We start from the raw sequence: 17,012 nt of genomic DNA, 5'->3' as shown, positions 1-17,012 counted from the left end.
TATAAGCCAAAAATAAATGAAAAAATGAGTTAAATTAGCAAAGAAAGAAAAAATAAATCAAATAAATAAATATATTAAAAGAGTTATTTTGCTTTAAATTCATTTTTATATTAAAAACAGCACAATCCAAAACAGATAAACTGTTTTACCTAAGCTCAAGTTTCAAATTTTAGAGATTACTACACTCTCCTAAACCAAAACCTAAGCCTGATGCCCCTTCATCACCAATTTTTTTGCTACTACCACTTTTTAAATATTGAACAAAGAATATACGGTTAGTTAGTTAGTTATTTAGAAGGAAAACATGAAGAAAAAATATGAAAAGATAAGAAATAAATTAATTAACAAAATTAACACTTGAAAATAATAAACGAGTTAAATTAACAAAAGCAGAAAAAAATATAAGAAAAATAAATAAAGTTAATAAATAAATAAATATAAGGAGTTATTTTGCGTTAAATTCATTTTTATATGAAGAAATATCAAAATCCAATATATTTACTAAAGATCAAGTGTCAAATTTTAGAGATTAGTGCATTTTCCTAAGCCAAAACCTAAACCTGATGCACCTTAATGACCAAATGAATTAGACCTTTTTAAATTTTGAAGAAAAAAAATATAGTTAATTTATAAGTTAAAAGAAAAAAATGAAGAAAAAATACGAATTAATAATAAAATTAAAAGTTAAAAATGAAAAAATGGCACAATCTAAAATAAATAAACTCATTTTACCTAAGAAAAAGTGTCAAATTTGAGAGATTAGTGCATTTTCCTAAATCAGAACCTAATTCTGATATTCCTTCATCACCAATTTAATTAGACCTTTTTAAATATTGAAGTAGTTAGTAGTTGTTGAAGGAAAAAATGAATTAAATAAAAAGTTGAAAATAAATAATAAAATCAGTTAATTTAAAAAATAAATATTTAAAAAATATTTGCACAGAATAAAAAAAATAAAAAATAAATCAAATAAAAAGGTAAAAAATTAATTAAAATAGCTAATTTTTTTTTAATTCATTTTTATGTAAAAATAATAAATATCACTATCTAAACAAATAAACAATAAACAGCTTTTTTTACGCTAGAATAAGTGTCAAATTTGAGAGATTAGTGCACTTTCCTAAACCAGAGCCTACACCTTATGCACCTATTTCACCAATTTAACAGCCACTTTTTAAATATTAAAAAAAATGTATCTTTAATTAGATATTTAGAAGGAAAAAGGAAGATAAAATATGAATTATAAGAAATAAATTAAATAAAAGCAAAAATTAAAAATAAAAAATAAATTAAATAAAATTAACAAAGAAAGTAAGAAAAAAAACAGGATCATTATAAAAAATAAATCAAATAAAAGGATAATAAATAAATAAATTATTTATAGTTATAAATTAATTTTTATATTTAAAAAATATCTCAATCGAAAACAAATAAATTATTTTTACAAAAGGTTAAGTGTCAAATTTGAGAGATTCTTACACTTTCCTAAATCAGAACCTAAACCTGATGCACCAATAGGGCCTATTTAATTTCCACTTTTAAATATTGAAGAAAAAATATAAAGTTAATTAATATGATATATGAAAGGAAAAATGAAGAAAAATATATGAAATAATAAGAAATTAATAAATTAATAAAAAATTAAAAAATGAGTTTAGTTAAATTAACAAAGAAAAGAAAGCTAAAACACAGCAGAATAAAAAAAGAATAGTAAATTAAATAAGCAGCTAAAAAGTGTTTACTTAAGAGAAATTGACAAATTTGAGAGATTAGTGCAATTTGCTAAACCAGAACCTAAACCTGATGCACCTGTTGCACCAATTTTATTGTCACTTTTTAAATATAGAATATAAAGTTAAATTGTAACTTAGAAGGAAAAAATGAATAAAAAGTAAAGAAAAAATGAGTTAAATTAACAAACAAATAAAAAGAAGAATAAAAAATAAATCAAATAGAGAGTTATTAATAAACTAAAAAGTTTTTTTGTTTTGAATTCATTTTTTAGATTAAAAAATATCATAATCCAAGATAAATAAAATGCTTTACTTAAGTTAAAGTATCAAGTTTGATAGATTAAGGCATTTTGCTAAAGCAGAACCTAAACCTTAAGCACCTTATTCACCAATTTTATTGCCACTTTTTAAATATTGAATAAAAAATAAAGTGTTAATTAGTTATTTTGAAGGAACCAAGAAAAAATGTTAAATCATAAAAAATTAATAATAATAATTATCAAAAGAAAAATTGAGTAGAGATTTAGTAAAAATAATTAAAAAATATTTATATATTAATAAAAATGAATGAATTTTGTTTATAATTTCTATTAGAAAAATAATATTGTTAATAACTTGAAAATTAAATCTAAAAAACGCGTTAATAATAAGAATATTAATAAATAAATTTTACCTCCTCAGATCAATATGGAGAACCTAATCTGATTAAAGTGAAGAGTTTAAAAACTTTTTTTATTATAAAAAATAAATTTAAACTATATTAATAAAAAAATAAATATTTACTTGTTCTATTTTGTTAAAATATTTTTTCTATTATTTCATTTTTTTATTTATTTATTATTTTTTCAAAAATATTTAATAGCAATTTATGGAAATTTAAAATATTATAATTGTATTAAAAAATTAATTTACTATTATTTCAAATTAACTTGGATAAAAAGAACAAATAAATTTTAATAATTTTCAAAATAAATTTATGAAAAGATATCACAAAAAAGTTAATTTAACATTTCATTATTAAATCTTAATTTTTCTAATTAAAATATAAATTTAAAAATATCGTAAGTATTAAAGAATCGGTAATAATAAATTCTAGTAATAAATTAAACAATTTAAATTTAATAAAATTATTTTTTATTTATAGATTTTTCTGATTAGTTTTATTTGCAAGTAGATATTATTTATGTATATATAAAGTTTACGTGCACTAAATAAGAGCTTTTATACCAATTTATATAATATTTAAAATATAGATTATAAAAACTAATTTTAAGAAATATAAATAAAAAATAATTATTTGAATGACGCTATATTAAGTATATATAATTATTAGACAACAAATCACAATAAGCATTTAGTATTTAACAATAAATAATCAAACATTTTTGCAAAAAAAATTGTATAAAAAAAATATAAAACGTGTTTTAATTAATTTGTGTATTTTAATTAATTCATTATGCCACACAATAAATGTTGAGTTAGTCAGTGATTTTAAATTTGGTTTTTAAGATTTGTCATATTGTTTTTGATTATTTAAAAATAAAGACAAAAGATATATATTCAAAAAAATATTAATAGGTTTATTACTAATCTTAAAAAAGTATTAATTTAGATATAAACAAAGATAGTTAGTTAGTTAGTTATTTTATGGATCCTCATTCAGAATCTGAATATCATAAGTTTCATCATATCAAATAGGTAGATCAGCATGAGAAAAAGCCTTAGCCTTTAACAAGTAAAGAGAAGAAAGGGATATTGCTTTTGTTGATTCTTTACACAATTTAAGGGTTCCCTATTGGGTTTTTTGGTGGAGCAGTATAATTACTATTAACAGAGGCAGGCATTTCTATGACTAAATTAGCAGAATTATCAGTTGTTCTTTATCCTTTTACTTTTAAATTTCTATTTGCTCCTTTTTAGGATGCTCACTATTTCAAGTCTTTTGGCAAACGCAAATCTTACATCATTCCTATTTAGTATTTGATGGCTATTTTATTTTTTGTAGTTAGCTTGAGCATCGATGATTTACTCAAAAATTAAGAAATTAGTTCATTGATTATTTTTGGATTTATTGCAATTTTTCTCTCGTCTCAATAAGATATTGCTGTGGATGGTTGGGTCTTAACTATTTTCGAAAATGAAGAGCATGTTAACATTGGATCAACTTGCAATACAATTGGACAACTCCTTGGTGTTTTAATCACCAACTCATTCTTTATTTAAATCAACAGTGTAGAATTCTGTAATAAATTTTTGTATTCTACTCCAAGCGATAAGCCTTTAGTCACAACTAAACAATTCCTTCAAATTATTTCTGCAATAATAGCTGTAGTTACTGTTTTCGTTCATTTCTTTGTTCAAGAAAGAGAAAAATCTGATAAATAAGAAATTGAAAAAGTCAATGATTAAAATAAAAACTCTAAATTAGCAAATGAAGAAACAAGCGAACAATAATAAGAATAAATTGATAGCGTTATTGATGTGATCAAAAAATTGAGAGGATTCTTTACTAATAAAAACCTTAGATTCTTAATAATCTTTATGTTGAGTTAAAACATTGGTAATTCGCCTGTTTTTGCTTCTTTTACTGTTTTGCTTGTCAGACAAGGTTTATCTAAAGAAATTATTTCTACTATTAGTACAATAATAATTCCTTTCAATTTTATAGCAGCAATTCTTTCAAGTAAATTAATTCGTCCAAGCAAAGAAATGAATGCATGGAGAAATGCGTTTGTCATCTAAATAGTTGTTGCTTTAATAGGCTATGCAATTATAATATTAAATCCTGTAATCGATGAATCTCAAAACAAGCAAATGTTTATTTTAGTTTTGATCTTCTAAATCTTAGTCATATTCGTAAGTACATTTAAATTTATAGCTCAAGGAGGATTCTTTAACAGAATTTCTGACGAAGACGTTGGCGGAAGCAGCTTAACAACATTAAACAGTTTCAGTAACCTCGGAGGTTAATTCAGTGAACAAATTGCCCTTGTTGCTCTAAGCTACCTATCATTTACCTAAGTTGTTTTCATAGGACTAACATATTCCTTACTCTACTTATTCTTTATGCATAAGAAAATCCTCTCTTAGCAGTTAATCCCAAAAAATTAGTGGAGACTAGAAAAGTTGCAGCCTAAAAAACAACAATGATTGATTGGTTCTTAATAAATTATACAAATAATAAATAAAACAAATTAATAACTATTTAAAACCTCTTGCTTTAAGCTTTTAAAACTTATCTCTTTTTATTAATATTTATTTTTGTTAATACTTTTAAATCTAAAAATATCAATCAATATTTATTTCTATTCTAAAATATTTACTTATTTTATTTTTCTTTTAAATAATTTTTATTAAGAAGTATTTCCATAGTTAAAAAGCTTTCATTAAATTATTGTTTATAAACGAATTCAATTTAAAAATTAAAATTTCTAACATATTCTTTACTTTACTTATTCTTTATGCATAAGAAAATCCTATCTTTGCAGCTAATCCAAAAAAATTAGTGGAAACTAGAAAAGTTGCAGCCTAAAAAACAACAATGATTGATTGGTTCTTAATAAATTATACAAATAATAAATAAAACAAATTAATAAATATTTAAAACCTCTTGCTTTAAGTTTTAAAAATTTATCTCTTTTTATTAATATTTATTTTGCATATTTTATTTTGTTAATACTTTTAAATCTAAAAATATCAATCAATATTTATTTCTATTCTAAAATATTTACTTATTTTAGTTTTCTTTTAAATAATTTTTATTAAGAAATATTTCCATAGTTAAAAAGCTTTCATTAAATTTTAATTTAATTATCTCATTAAATTATTGTTTATTAACGAATTCAATTTAAAAATTAAAATTTCTAACATATTCTTTAATTTACTTATTCTTTATGCATAAGAAAATCCTATCTTTGCAGCTAATCCAAAAAAATTAGTGGAGACTAGAAAAGTTGCAGCCTAAAAAATAACAATGATTGATTGGTTCTTAATAAATTATAAAAATAATAAATAAAACAAATTAATAACTATTTAAAACCTCTTGCTTTAAGCTTTTAAAATTTATCTCTTTTTATTAATATTTATTTTGCATATTTTATTTTTGTTACTAATTTTAAATCTAAAAATATCAATCAATATTTATTTCTAATATAAAATATTTACTTATTTTAGTTTTCTTTTAAATAATTTTTATTAAAAAAAGCATTTCCGTAGTTAATAAGTTTCATTAAATTATTGCTTTAGACATTCGATTTAAAAATTCAAATTGCTGTTCAAAATTATTTTATTTTACAAAATTAAATTAATGAAAAAAGTTTTATATTTATAAATAATTTGAATATTAATTTTGTTGTCGGCCATACTAAGGTGAAAACACCGGATCCCATTCGAACTCCGAAGTTAAGCGCCTTAAGGCTGGGTTAGTACTAAGGTGGGGGACCGCTTGGGAAGTCCCAGTGTCGACAACCTTTTTTGTTTATTATTTGAACATATTACCTAATTTAAAAACATTATCCACTATTTTTGAACTGCACGTGAGTAAGACTAATATATATATTATGAGTATATTCAACCATATTTACTATTATTAAATATATTAAGATATTCATTAATTTTCTAAAAGGATAAGGTAGGTAGGTATTTAAGCTGATTTGTAAATTATTATTTAAAAATAAATAATTTTGATATATTTATAATAATATATGATTTGATAAACTCTAATAAATATAGTTGCTTCCAGATTATTAAATTTTTGATTACATTTTTTTGTTTTACAGCTTAATTATTTTCTTTATATTTATTTTTAAAAGGCTAAGAAAATTAATTATAATACAGATTTTTAAAGTAAAAAAATTTTTTATAGTGAATAAATTTATTTTGAACTTTTTTGAAAATGAAAATTCTTAAATAAATTTTTTTCATTTAAGTATTTTGACAGAATTTTAGGGAAATTTATGAGAATTTACAATATTAATAAAAATGTTTTATTTCTAAGATATTTCATTTTACAATAAATGTAATTTCTTTTTAATTTGGATTAACGAATTTAAATAATTATTTGATAAAAATTTTACAAAGTTAATTAATTTATTTAAAAATTTAATAAATAAAATAATAAAAATAAATATGATCAATCATAAAAAGTATTTTGAAAACTTAGAATAAGTAACAAACAACTAAAACAAATTATTGATTTTGAAATTTTACTTTTATTGCACTAAAAGTTTCTAAAGTATTCTTAAACTTAACAAACTCATCTAGATATTAATCTAAGGTATCAACCATTAATTAAAAAATAATTTAATTTATTATTACAATTTTATTTATTTATTTTTAAAAAGCTTTAATTTTTTAATAAGCCAATAAAATTTAAATATTTTTTAGTTTGTTTGAAAAAATAAATTATTGTTAATAATATTTTACTTTTTCTTATGAATTATTTCAATATTAAAAAACAAATTATTTGATTTCCTTTTTTTATTTTCATTTTCATTTAATTTTAAAATTTATATTTTTACTTTTCTTTGTTTACATCTTTAAATATTTATTATCATTTATTGACATTTGTTTTTTATGGCTAGCTAAAATTATTATTATTTTTTTATTTACACAGATACTGTCAACAAAGGGCTAATGACGCATTGAGAATAGGCTAATCCTTATAAAATTTTACTAATCTGTAGATTTTGAAAATCAACCTAAAGTAATTAGATATAAATAAATTATCCTTGCTTAATTTTTTATATCTTTATTAAGATTTTTCTCAGAATTAATAAATATTTTTGCTAAATTTAGACAATTAGTTTAAAATTCATAATTACAATGAATTTATTTTTTGGAGTTGACATTAAAATTTTAAATAACACCGATGCTATTGAATAAAAAAAAATAATTATTATTTATTAAAAATAAATTATCTTATCAAACAACTCTTTTCTTTATTTAAAATAGTTAATAAAAACTTTTCTTTTCAAAGAAATACAAAATTTTTTTTGTAATATTGAATGAAAACTGAATGAAAGTATACTTATGATTTATTACAAATATAAAAAGCAATAAATAAATTAAATTATTCAAAAGTAGAAAAATTTCATTCAAAAAAAGAGAATGAAAATAATTATTTTTACAAATTTTTAATTTTAATTAGATTTTGAAAATCAACCTAAAGTAATTAGATATAAATAAATAAATTATTCTTGCTTAATTTTTTATATCTTTATTAAGATTTTTCTCAGAATTAATAAATATTTTTGCTAAATTTAGACAATTAGTTTAAAATTCATAATCACGATTAATTTATTTTTTTAGAGTTGACATTAAAATTTTAAATAACACCGATGCTATTAAACAAAAAAAAAATTATTATTATTTATTAAAAATTATTTTATCAAACAACTCTCTTTATTTAAAATAAATAGTTAATAAAAGCTTTTCTTTTAAAAGAAATATAAAATTTTTTTGTAATATTGAATGAAAACTGAATGAAAGTATACTTATGATTGATTGATTACAAATATAAAAAACAATAAATAAATAAATTAAATTATTCAAAAGTAGAAAAATTTCATTCAAAAAAAGAGAATGAAAATAATTATTTTTACAAATTTTTAATTTTAATTAAAAATTCTTTTAATATTGAATAATGTTATTGAAGATCACGTACCTATCTTATATCTTACTATTATAAATATTTTTATTTATTTTTATGTTAATTAATTAATAAATTAATTTTAAATATTTAAAAAGCTACAATTTAATATATCCTCAGGGTGCATAACATTTAGGCTCCGCTTTATTAAACCTCTCTTAATTATCTGATTTAACACTAGAACTTAAGTAAATTTAGCTTATTTATAAAAGATATTCATGATATTTTGCTCCAAGAAAAGTTTTTTATATTCTGTCTAATATTTTTTAAAACTCAATTATTTATTTAGCCCATTTTTTTCTATTTTTTGTTCATCTTTTTTATAAAATTGTATTTAAATTCTTTAAAAGAGGCAATGAAATCAATGACCAAGGTGCCTTAAGTTTAATTACCGCTTTAAAAGCTTTAACTCATCTCTAAGTTTTGAAACTAGACCTTTAGTACAAATTACCGATTTACTTATTCTTTAAGAATTTGTTCAATGCTTTTATTTAACAAATATTTTATTTATTTTACTTTTAGATAGCAAGTTTGCTTAATAATCGCACAAATTTTACATTTTTTAATTACTTTGTATTTTATATTTTAACAAAAATAAAAGAGAAAACTCACTTAGTGATTCAGGTGCCGCAGAGCTACTAACTCATCTTAAATTTTGCAAGGAGCTTCACACTTTATTGCTTAATCTTGAGTAAAATTTATTTATAAATTTATATTAAAATTTTAAATGATTTGTTAAAAAATTTTCATAGATTAATTTTATATTAAAAAATTATCCGAAGTATTTTTTAATAAATTTCTAATTAATATAAATAAATAAGATATAATTAAATTGGAATACTATTTGCATCAAATCTAGGTTCTGTTTTAGAAAATTGTTCTAACCTCGATATTTTGGCTCTTTCGTTATAGTAAATGCATAAATTTATCTTTAAATATCTTCTATTATTTTGCTTTTTAAATATTTATTTATATAAATTTATATTTTTATTGATAAATTTGCTTTTGATTTATTGTTAAAATATCTTTGCTTTATTGTATATTTGATTATGTTAAATAGCAAATAAATATTTAAAATACTATTAGGAGTAAAGTATTGGATACAGAATCTATATCAGTTTTCTTTCATGGTTTATCTAAATGTTCAAATCTTTCCACTTTAGAACTAAATCTGATGTATTAAATAAATTATTTGTTTTCTATTTTCTATAATTTTTGTTGTAAATATTTGATTAAGCAATTGCTTTCTTTTTTCATAAAAAAATAATTTACCTTTTCAAATTCTTTGCTTTAAAATTTAATTTTTCATTTTAGATATTTATGAATTTTATTTTTATCTAGCTCAAGTAAAGTTGACTATAAGAATTTATAAGATTTAGGCACAACTCTAAAAACTTACAATAAGCTTTAATCATTCAAACTTAATCTTGAGTAAAAAATTTATTTTTTTATAAAATTGCTTATTTATTTTTTGCATACTTGCTTAGTAAAAAAAATATGAAATATGAAATCAAACTATTTGCAAGCTTTTTTTGAGCTCTTTTTTATATTTTTTTATTTAAATTTCAGATTAAAATTTACTTTTCCTTTAAAAATTATATTTCTAATTTAGATTCAAAATATTTATCCTTCATAATATATAAAAGTGAAAGCAATTTAACTGAAGATTGTATTCAAATTTTATTTTCTGATTTATCAAACTGCAATCAACTTACTAATTTGAAAATAAACCTTAGGTAAAAATAAATATAAAATTACTCTATTTTGATTATCTTTTAGAATTAATTATATTTTTTTATTTACTTTAAAATGTAAATCATTTCCTTAAATAAGTTTAAATTAAATTCAAATCATGTTAAAATATTTCAAATTTATTAAACTTTTTATTACATTTTATATTAATAAAATATATAATAAGTTATTGAAGTTTAATCTGTTATTTAATTTTTATGGGAATATAATTAAAAATATTTAAAATATTTTGAAAACCTTCTATTTAAAAAATATGAATTGATCCATTACTTTTAGCTCTGCAATATATATATATATATTAATTATAATATTAAAATTAAAATATTCTTCTTAAATAAATAAATAGTAACAATAAAATAGTTGATTAAAGTCTTTCAAATTTAAGTTTTGCTTTATCAAACTGCTCTAATTTCATAACTTTAGAAATTGATTTTAGGTAAATACTTTTTTTATATTTAATTCATTTGTTATTTAAAGCGAATTTAATCATAAATAAAAAATGATTTTTTATTTTTATTAAATTTATTTTTGAAAAAAATCTCAAAAAATAAATTGATTTTCATTCTTTATGAACACTATCTTAAAAATTTATATTTAAAATTTTAAAAGCGATAATTAAATAAATGGATCTGGTGCAGAAATTTTAAGCTCTTCTATTTCGAAATTGACCAAGCTTTAAGATTTGACACTAATCTTTAAGTAGAAAAAATTATATATTTTTTTTGTCTAGATTTCATTGAAATTTATTTTCATACATACATAACATAAAGATAAAGCAATTAATTTTTCAAACATCAAATAGTTAGTTTTTTAATTTCATATTATTTATTCTTATAAACTTATTGATTTTAAACAAACATAAAAAGAAGAAATGAATTGAGCGACAAAGGAGTTTCAAGCATAGGTTCTGCTTTAGTGAATTGTGCCAATCTCAATACTTTAAAGCTCGATTTTAGGTAAAAAATTAATAATTTAATTTCTATTAAATATATTTAAAAATCTTTTGAGTTTTAATATTGTGAATTAAAATTTTTGTACAATATTTATTGTTTATTTTAATAGCTACAACTCCCTAGGTAATAAGGGATCATAAGATTTAAGTTCTTCATTAGAGTAAATGAAATTGCTCTCAAATTTATCTCTTGACATTAGGTAAAAATAGCTAAAACATTTATTTATTTTGAAATCAATTAATAATTTAATAAAAAATTCTTAAACAAAATGAAATTTGTAATTTAAAAATATAATAATGAGTTTCTAAATACAATATTTTACAAATTTAACAGCTCTAAATAATTACCAAAAGAAAATAATAGATTTGTTAAAATTAGATTTAATTATTTACATTCATTTTAATTCATTAATTTATTTATTCATTTTCCAAATTTTATAAAATTAATCTTAAATCAAAATTAATTATTTACTAAATTATTACATCTAAGCTATGTCAAAATCCTTTCTTTCTTACTTACTTTCTTTCATTTTTTCATTCTTAATTTATTTCTTTCTTTCTTAGTTTCATTTTTTCTTTCTTAATTTATTTCTTTCTTTCTTACTTTTATTTTTTCTTTTTTATTTATTTCATTCTTTCTTTCATTTTTTCATTCTTAATTTCTTTCTTTCTTTCATTTTTTCTTTTTTATTTATTTCATTCTTTCATTCTTAATTTATTTTTTTTTCTTACTTTCATTTTTTATTTCTTAATTTATTTATTTATTTATTTCTTTCATTTTTTCTTTTTTATTTATTTATTTCATTCTTTCTTTCTCTCATTCTTGATTATGGTTATTTTGATAGAGTTAAATTTTCCTAATATTTAGTTTTTTAAAAGAAATGATTTAAATATGGAGAATATAGTTTTTTTTTAAGAATTATAAATGAGTAGGTTTTAAAAATAAAATTTAATAAAAATAATTTAGATTTAGAGCAAAAATTTTAATTATTTTAATAATTTTCTTTTTAAATAAAAAATAAATGCATAATAAATAGCTGGAATTCTAATAAATATGATGCTATTTCAGCAATCGGCTCTGCCTTAGTAAATTGCAGTAAACTCTAAATTTTGGATCTTAATTGTAGGTATATATTATTTGTTTATTCGCTTGTTTAATTCATTTTTTATAAAGTAATTAACATTTTTTTTCTTTAAATATTTGTTTTTTTGACCTTATTTTTAACTAAATAATTATTTAGGAAATTTTCTTTACTTTTTAATTTGTCTTTTATTAAACAAATGAATATTATAAATAAAAAGTCACAATTATATTTGCAATCAAGGAGCATCAAATTTAACTTAAGCTTTAGTTAATTGTTCTTAGATCATTAATTTGAAACTTAACTTGGCGTAAAAATAATTTATTTGTTTCTTTATTAAGTAAATATAAAAATAAAATGCAGATTTTTCATTAATTATTATCTTTTTTTGATTTTTTGATTTTTTTTTTATTATTTAAATTTTTTAGGATTTTTGTATTAGTTTACTTAATAAATTAATACTTAATACATATAATAGTAGTAACTTAATGAAGGAGGAAGGAGTATTTTGTATAGGTAATTAACTAGCTTGCTGTAAAAAACTATTCACATTGAAAATTGATTTGGGGTAAAAGCAATTAATAAAGCTTTTAAATTTATTATTAATAATATGATTTTAAAAAAATATCTTTTCCTATTATGATTCTACAATTTTATTTATTTTTTAATAGTTTTTATTTAATTATTCAAGCATTCTTTATTGGTTGATTTATTTAATTTTTGATCTATTTCATTTTATTTTTATTTTATCTAATAAAATTATTTATTAAAAGCTATTATCAAATTCCAGAAAAGTCGAGATTAAAAGTAAAAAAAAGATGTATGAAAGGAAAGAGATTAGTTAGCATATAATCTGTTTGATTTACAAATTTAAAAATTAGATTTTAAAAACAAATAATATTGAAATGTTGTCAAATTATGCTTTTATGTTTTATTCTAAATATTCATTAGAAAAATACAAAATATATATTTTTCTTCTGTAAAATCTTTAATGAAAATTTCTATTTAAAAAATGATATTAGAAGTAATATAATAGATAGATAAATATATAAAAAAATAAATAATACCATGATAATAATTTCAGATTATATAAAAATAATAATTAGTCTTTGTTTTTAAATTTTAAGTTAAATTATCTTATTACAAAATATTATAAAAATAATAAAACATATTATATTCTATTATTCAAATATTTAATTTATTTATTCTTCCTTTTATCACCACTTTTTATCCTCAGAATTTTATTTCAAAAATAACTAATCTTTTTAATTTTAAAAACTTGCTTTTTAATTTTAATTATTATTATGAGTTTTAGATTTAGTTATAACTATTATTATAAATAGAATAAATTATTTAAATAAATTAAATAGAATAAAATTTTTAAATTAAAATTTATATTTAAAAAGAAAATAATAATAAAAATAAATCAAATAAAAAATTTAAAAGAGTTTTATTGTTTTAATTTCACTTTTATATTAAAAAATATATAATTCAAAGCAAATAAATTTTTACGTAAGATCAAGATACAAATTAGAGAGATTGGTTAAATTTGCTAAAGAAGAACCTAAGCCTGATACACCAATTTCACCAATAAAATTCCAACTTTTTAAATATTGAAGAAAAAATATATAATTAATTAGTTACTTAGAAGGAAAAATGAAGAAAAATGAAGAAATAATAAGTAATGCTTTTATTAATAATAAAAAAAGCAATATTTTAAAATAAAAAATAAGTTAAACATGAAAAAAAAAATAAGCCCAATAAAAATTAAAAAGAAAAAATAAACAAAATAAAAAGAAAATTAACAAGAAAGTTAATATAGTTATATTGTTATAAATTCATTTTATAAATGAAAATATCACAATCAATTACAAATAAACTGTTTTTACTAAAGATTAAGTTTCAAATTTGAGAGTTTAGTGCAATTTCCTAAACCAGAACCTAAGCCTGATACACCTTTGTCACCAATTTAATTGAAACTTTTTAAACATTGAAGAAAATATTTTCAATGAATTAGTTAGTTAAAAGGAAAAATGAAGAAAAAATGTTTTAAAAATAAGAAATGAATAAATTAAAAATAAAACAAAAGTTGAAAATAAAAAAAATAGTTAAATTAAGAAAGATGAAAAAAAGTAAAATAAAAAGAAAAAAATCAAATCAAATAAAAATCTAATAAACAAATTAAAAGGGCTGGATAGTTATATTGTTTTAAATTAACATAGAAACAAACAAATAAACAATTTTTACTAAAAATCAAGTGCCAAATTTGAGAGATTAGAGCAATTTGCTAAAGCAGAGCCTAATTCTGATGCACCTATTGCACCTATTTTATTCTAACTTTTTAAATATTGAAGAAATAATAAAAATGAATTTGTTAGAAAGAAAGAAAAATGAACAAAAATATGAAATAATAAAAAATGAATTAATTAATAATAAAATTAAAAACTGAAATATATTATGAGTTAAATTTAGAAAGATAGAAGAAGAAAAAAACACGCACACATCTACAAAAAGAAAGAAAGATAAATAATAAATAAAATAAAAAGCTAGTAAAGAAATTAAAAGATTCATTTCAATTTAAAACAAATACTGCTTTTACCGAAGACCAAGGGTTAAATTTGAGAGATTAGTGCAATTTGCTAAACCTAAACCTAATCCTGGTGCACCTTTTTCACCAATGTAAGTGAGACTTTTGAAATATTGAAGAAAAAGGAAAAAATGAAGAAAAAATATGAAATATTAAGAAAGAATTAACTCATAATAATAAAACAAAATTTTAAAACAAAAAAATGAATTAAATAAATAAATTGATAAAAATAGAAGAGAAAAAAAACACAAGTACTAAAAAGAAAAAAATAAATAAAATAAAAAGTTAATAAATAAACAACTTAACAAACAGAGTTTTATTTTTTTAAATTCTTTTTATATTAAAAAATATCACAATCCAAAACAAATAAACTATTTTTACCTAAGATTAAGTGACAAATTTGAGAGATTAATACAATTTGCTATAGCTAAACCTAAACCTGATATACCAATTGCTCCAATATAATTTTGACTTTTTAAATATTGAAGTTATTAATTAATTAGTTAAAAAAAGAAAATTACAATAAAAAAGATAAAGAGAATAAATCAAATCAAATTGTTTTATTGTTTAAATACATTTTTATATTAAAATAGATCTCAATCCAAAACAAATAAACTGTTTTTACCGAATATTAAATGTCAAATTTGAAAGATTAGTTAAATTTGCTAAAGCTGAACTTAATTATGATATACAAGTTTCATCTAATAAATTGTAACTTTTTAAGTATGAATGAAAATATCAATAATAAATTAATTAGTTAGTTAGTTATTTAGAATGAAAAATGAAGAAAAATATGTTATAATAATATGAAATGCATTGATTAATAATAAAAGAAAAGGTTTAAAATATAAAAAATAAATGAGCTAAATTAAGAAAGAAAGAAAGAAAGAAAGAAAGAAAGAAAGAAAGAAGAAAAAAAACACAATACCAAAAAAAAATAAACAAAATAAAAAGCTTAAAAACAAACCAAAAGAGTTATATTACTATTTATTTTTATATAATAGAATATCACAATCTATAACAAATAAACTATTTTTACCTAAGATCAAGTGTCAAATTTGAGAGATTAGTGCACTTTCCTAAGCCAGAACCTATTTCAGATGTACCAGTATCACTAATTTTATTTTAACTTTTTAAATTTGTAGAAAAAATATACAATTTATATTATTTAGTTAGTTAATTAGAATGAAAAATGATGAAAAAATAAGAAATAATAGGAAATTAATTGATAATAATAAAAAATTTGTATATAAAAACATGAGTTAAAATAAGAAAGATAGGATAAAAAAAAAAGAACAAGTACATTTTCAAATAAAAAAGAAAAATAAATCAAATAAAAAGCTAATTAATAAACAAATTAAAAAAGTTATATTGTTTTAAATTCATTTTTATGTTTATAAATATCATAATTTAAAACAAAAAAACTGTTTTTACTGAAGATCAAGTGTCAAATTTGAGAGATTATTGCAATTTGCTAAGGCAATACCTAAGCCTGATACACCTTCGTTGTAAATTTAATGATTACTTTTGAAATATTGAAGAAAAAATATATCATTAGTTATAAGAAAAATGAAATAATAAGAAATGAATTAATTTAAAAATAAAAAAATGAATTAAATTAAGAAAAATAGAAAAAAAACAAAAAGTATAATAAATAATAAAAAGAGAAATGAATCAAGTAAAAAGCTATATAATTAAAAGAGTTTTATTGTTTTAAATTCATTTTTATAACTAACTTAATAAGTCACAATCAAAAACAAATAAACTTATTTTATTAAGTAAAAGTGTTAGAAGGAAAAAAATAAATAAAAGATATCAAACAATAAAAAATGGATGATGTATACTAAAAATTGAAAACGAAAAATAAGTGAAAATAAATAAATAACTGCAGAAATAATTGCTTTAATAAAAATAAATTGATGAATATAGATGAATTCTATTAGAAAAGTAATATTATAAATAAATTGAAAAATAAATATATTCAAAATATTAAAAATAATAATAATATTAATAAATTAAATAACCTCAAATTAATATGGAGGACCTCATGAGATTAGAATGAAGAGTTTAAAAACTTTTAATATTAATAATAGTAAATTTAAATTATATTGATAAAAAAATAAATAATTACTTCTTATAATTCTTCGTAATATTTAATCTATTATATCATTTATTTGTTTTTTCAAAAATATTGAATAGTAAGTAATTAATTAATTAAAATTAAATAATTATAAGTGGATCAATAAAAAGAACAAAT

The 17,012-nt window shown here is 18.7% G+C and overlaps 4 protein-coding genes across 4 annotated transcripts in view; 2 read left to right on the top strand and 2 right to left on the bottom strand. All coding sequences in view use genetic code 6, as the record gives it.

Annotated features, from left to right (window-relative positions):
- TTHERM_001171650 (tetratricopeptide repeat protein) overlaps positions 1-2,555 on the bottom strand; it is a gene marked incomplete at both ends in the record, with an annotated part of 6,987 nt that extends 4,432 nt beyond the window's left edge. The window contains 9 exons of the mRNA XM_012795486.1: positions 150-245; positions 503-592; positions 733-822; positions 1,081-1,170; positions 1,446-1,535; positions 1,743-1,832; positions 2,047-2,136; positions 2,407-2,459; positions 2,517-2,555. Coding sequence (XP_012650940.1) covers positions 150-245; positions 503-592; positions 733-822; positions 1,081-1,170; positions 1,446-1,535; positions 1,743-1,832; positions 2,047-2,136; positions 2,407-2,459; positions 2,517-2,555 — 728 coding nt within the window. The remainder of the gene's footprint in view (positions 1-149; positions 246-502; positions 593-732; positions 823-1,080; positions 1,171-1,445; positions 1,536-1,742; positions 1,833-2,046; positions 2,137-2,406; positions 2,460-2,516) is intronic.
- An 825-nt stretch (positions 2,556-3,380) lies between these two features.
- Positions 3,381-4,883, top strand: TTHERM_01171640 (acetyl-coenzyme A transporter 1; the record flags this gene model as incomplete). Its single annotated transcript, XM_001007496.1, has 1 exon — positions 3,381-4,883. The coding sequence occupies one exon, from the start codon at positions 3,381-3,383 to the stop codon at positions 4,881-4,883; it is 1,503 nt and encodes a 500-aa protein (XP_001007496.1).
- Positions 4,884-8,439: 3,556 nt separating this feature from the next.
- TTHERM_001170583 (kinase domain protein) lies at positions 8,440-11,359 on the top strand (the record flags this gene model as incomplete). The annotated part of the gene is made up of 11 exons (XM_012795485.1): positions 8,440-8,570; positions 8,733-8,822; positions 8,984-9,073; positions 9,204-9,293; positions 9,469-9,558; positions 9,724-9,813; positions 10,029-10,118; positions 10,481-10,570; positions 10,744-10,833; positions 11,001-11,090; positions 11,197-11,359. The coding sequence occupies 11 exons, from the start codon at positions 8,440-8,442 to the stop codon at positions 11,357-11,359; spliced, it is 1,104 nt and encodes a 367-aa protein (XP_012650939.1).
- Positions 11,360-14,032: 2,673 nt separating this feature from the next.
- TTHERM_001170572 (cyclic nucleotide-binding domain protein) lies at positions 14,033-16,925 on the bottom strand (the record flags this gene model as incomplete). The annotated part of the gene is made up of 9 exons (XM_012795484.1): positions 14,033-14,147; positions 14,416-14,505; positions 14,768-14,857; positions 15,137-15,226; positions 15,381-15,470; positions 15,795-15,884; positions 16,190-16,279; positions 16,780-16,829; positions 16,887-16,925. 9 exons carry the CDS (start codon positions 16,923-16,925, stop codon positions 14,033-14,035), a joined length of 744 nt encoding a protein of 247 aa, XP_012650938.1.
- Between the last annotated feature and the right edge of the window lie 87 nt (positions 16,926-17,012).

This window comes from Tetrahymena thermophila, assembly GCF_000189635.1.
Source record: "Tetrahymena thermophila SB210 genomic scaffold scf_8254812, whole genome shotgun sequence".
In the NCBI taxonomy this organism is placed as follows: domain Eukaryota; phylum Ciliophora; class Oligohymenophorea; order Hymenostomatida; family Tetrahymenidae; genus Tetrahymena; species Tetrahymena thermophila.
Note: the sequence above shows the minus strand (reverse complement) of the source record. Positions and strands in the feature narration are given on the sequence as shown.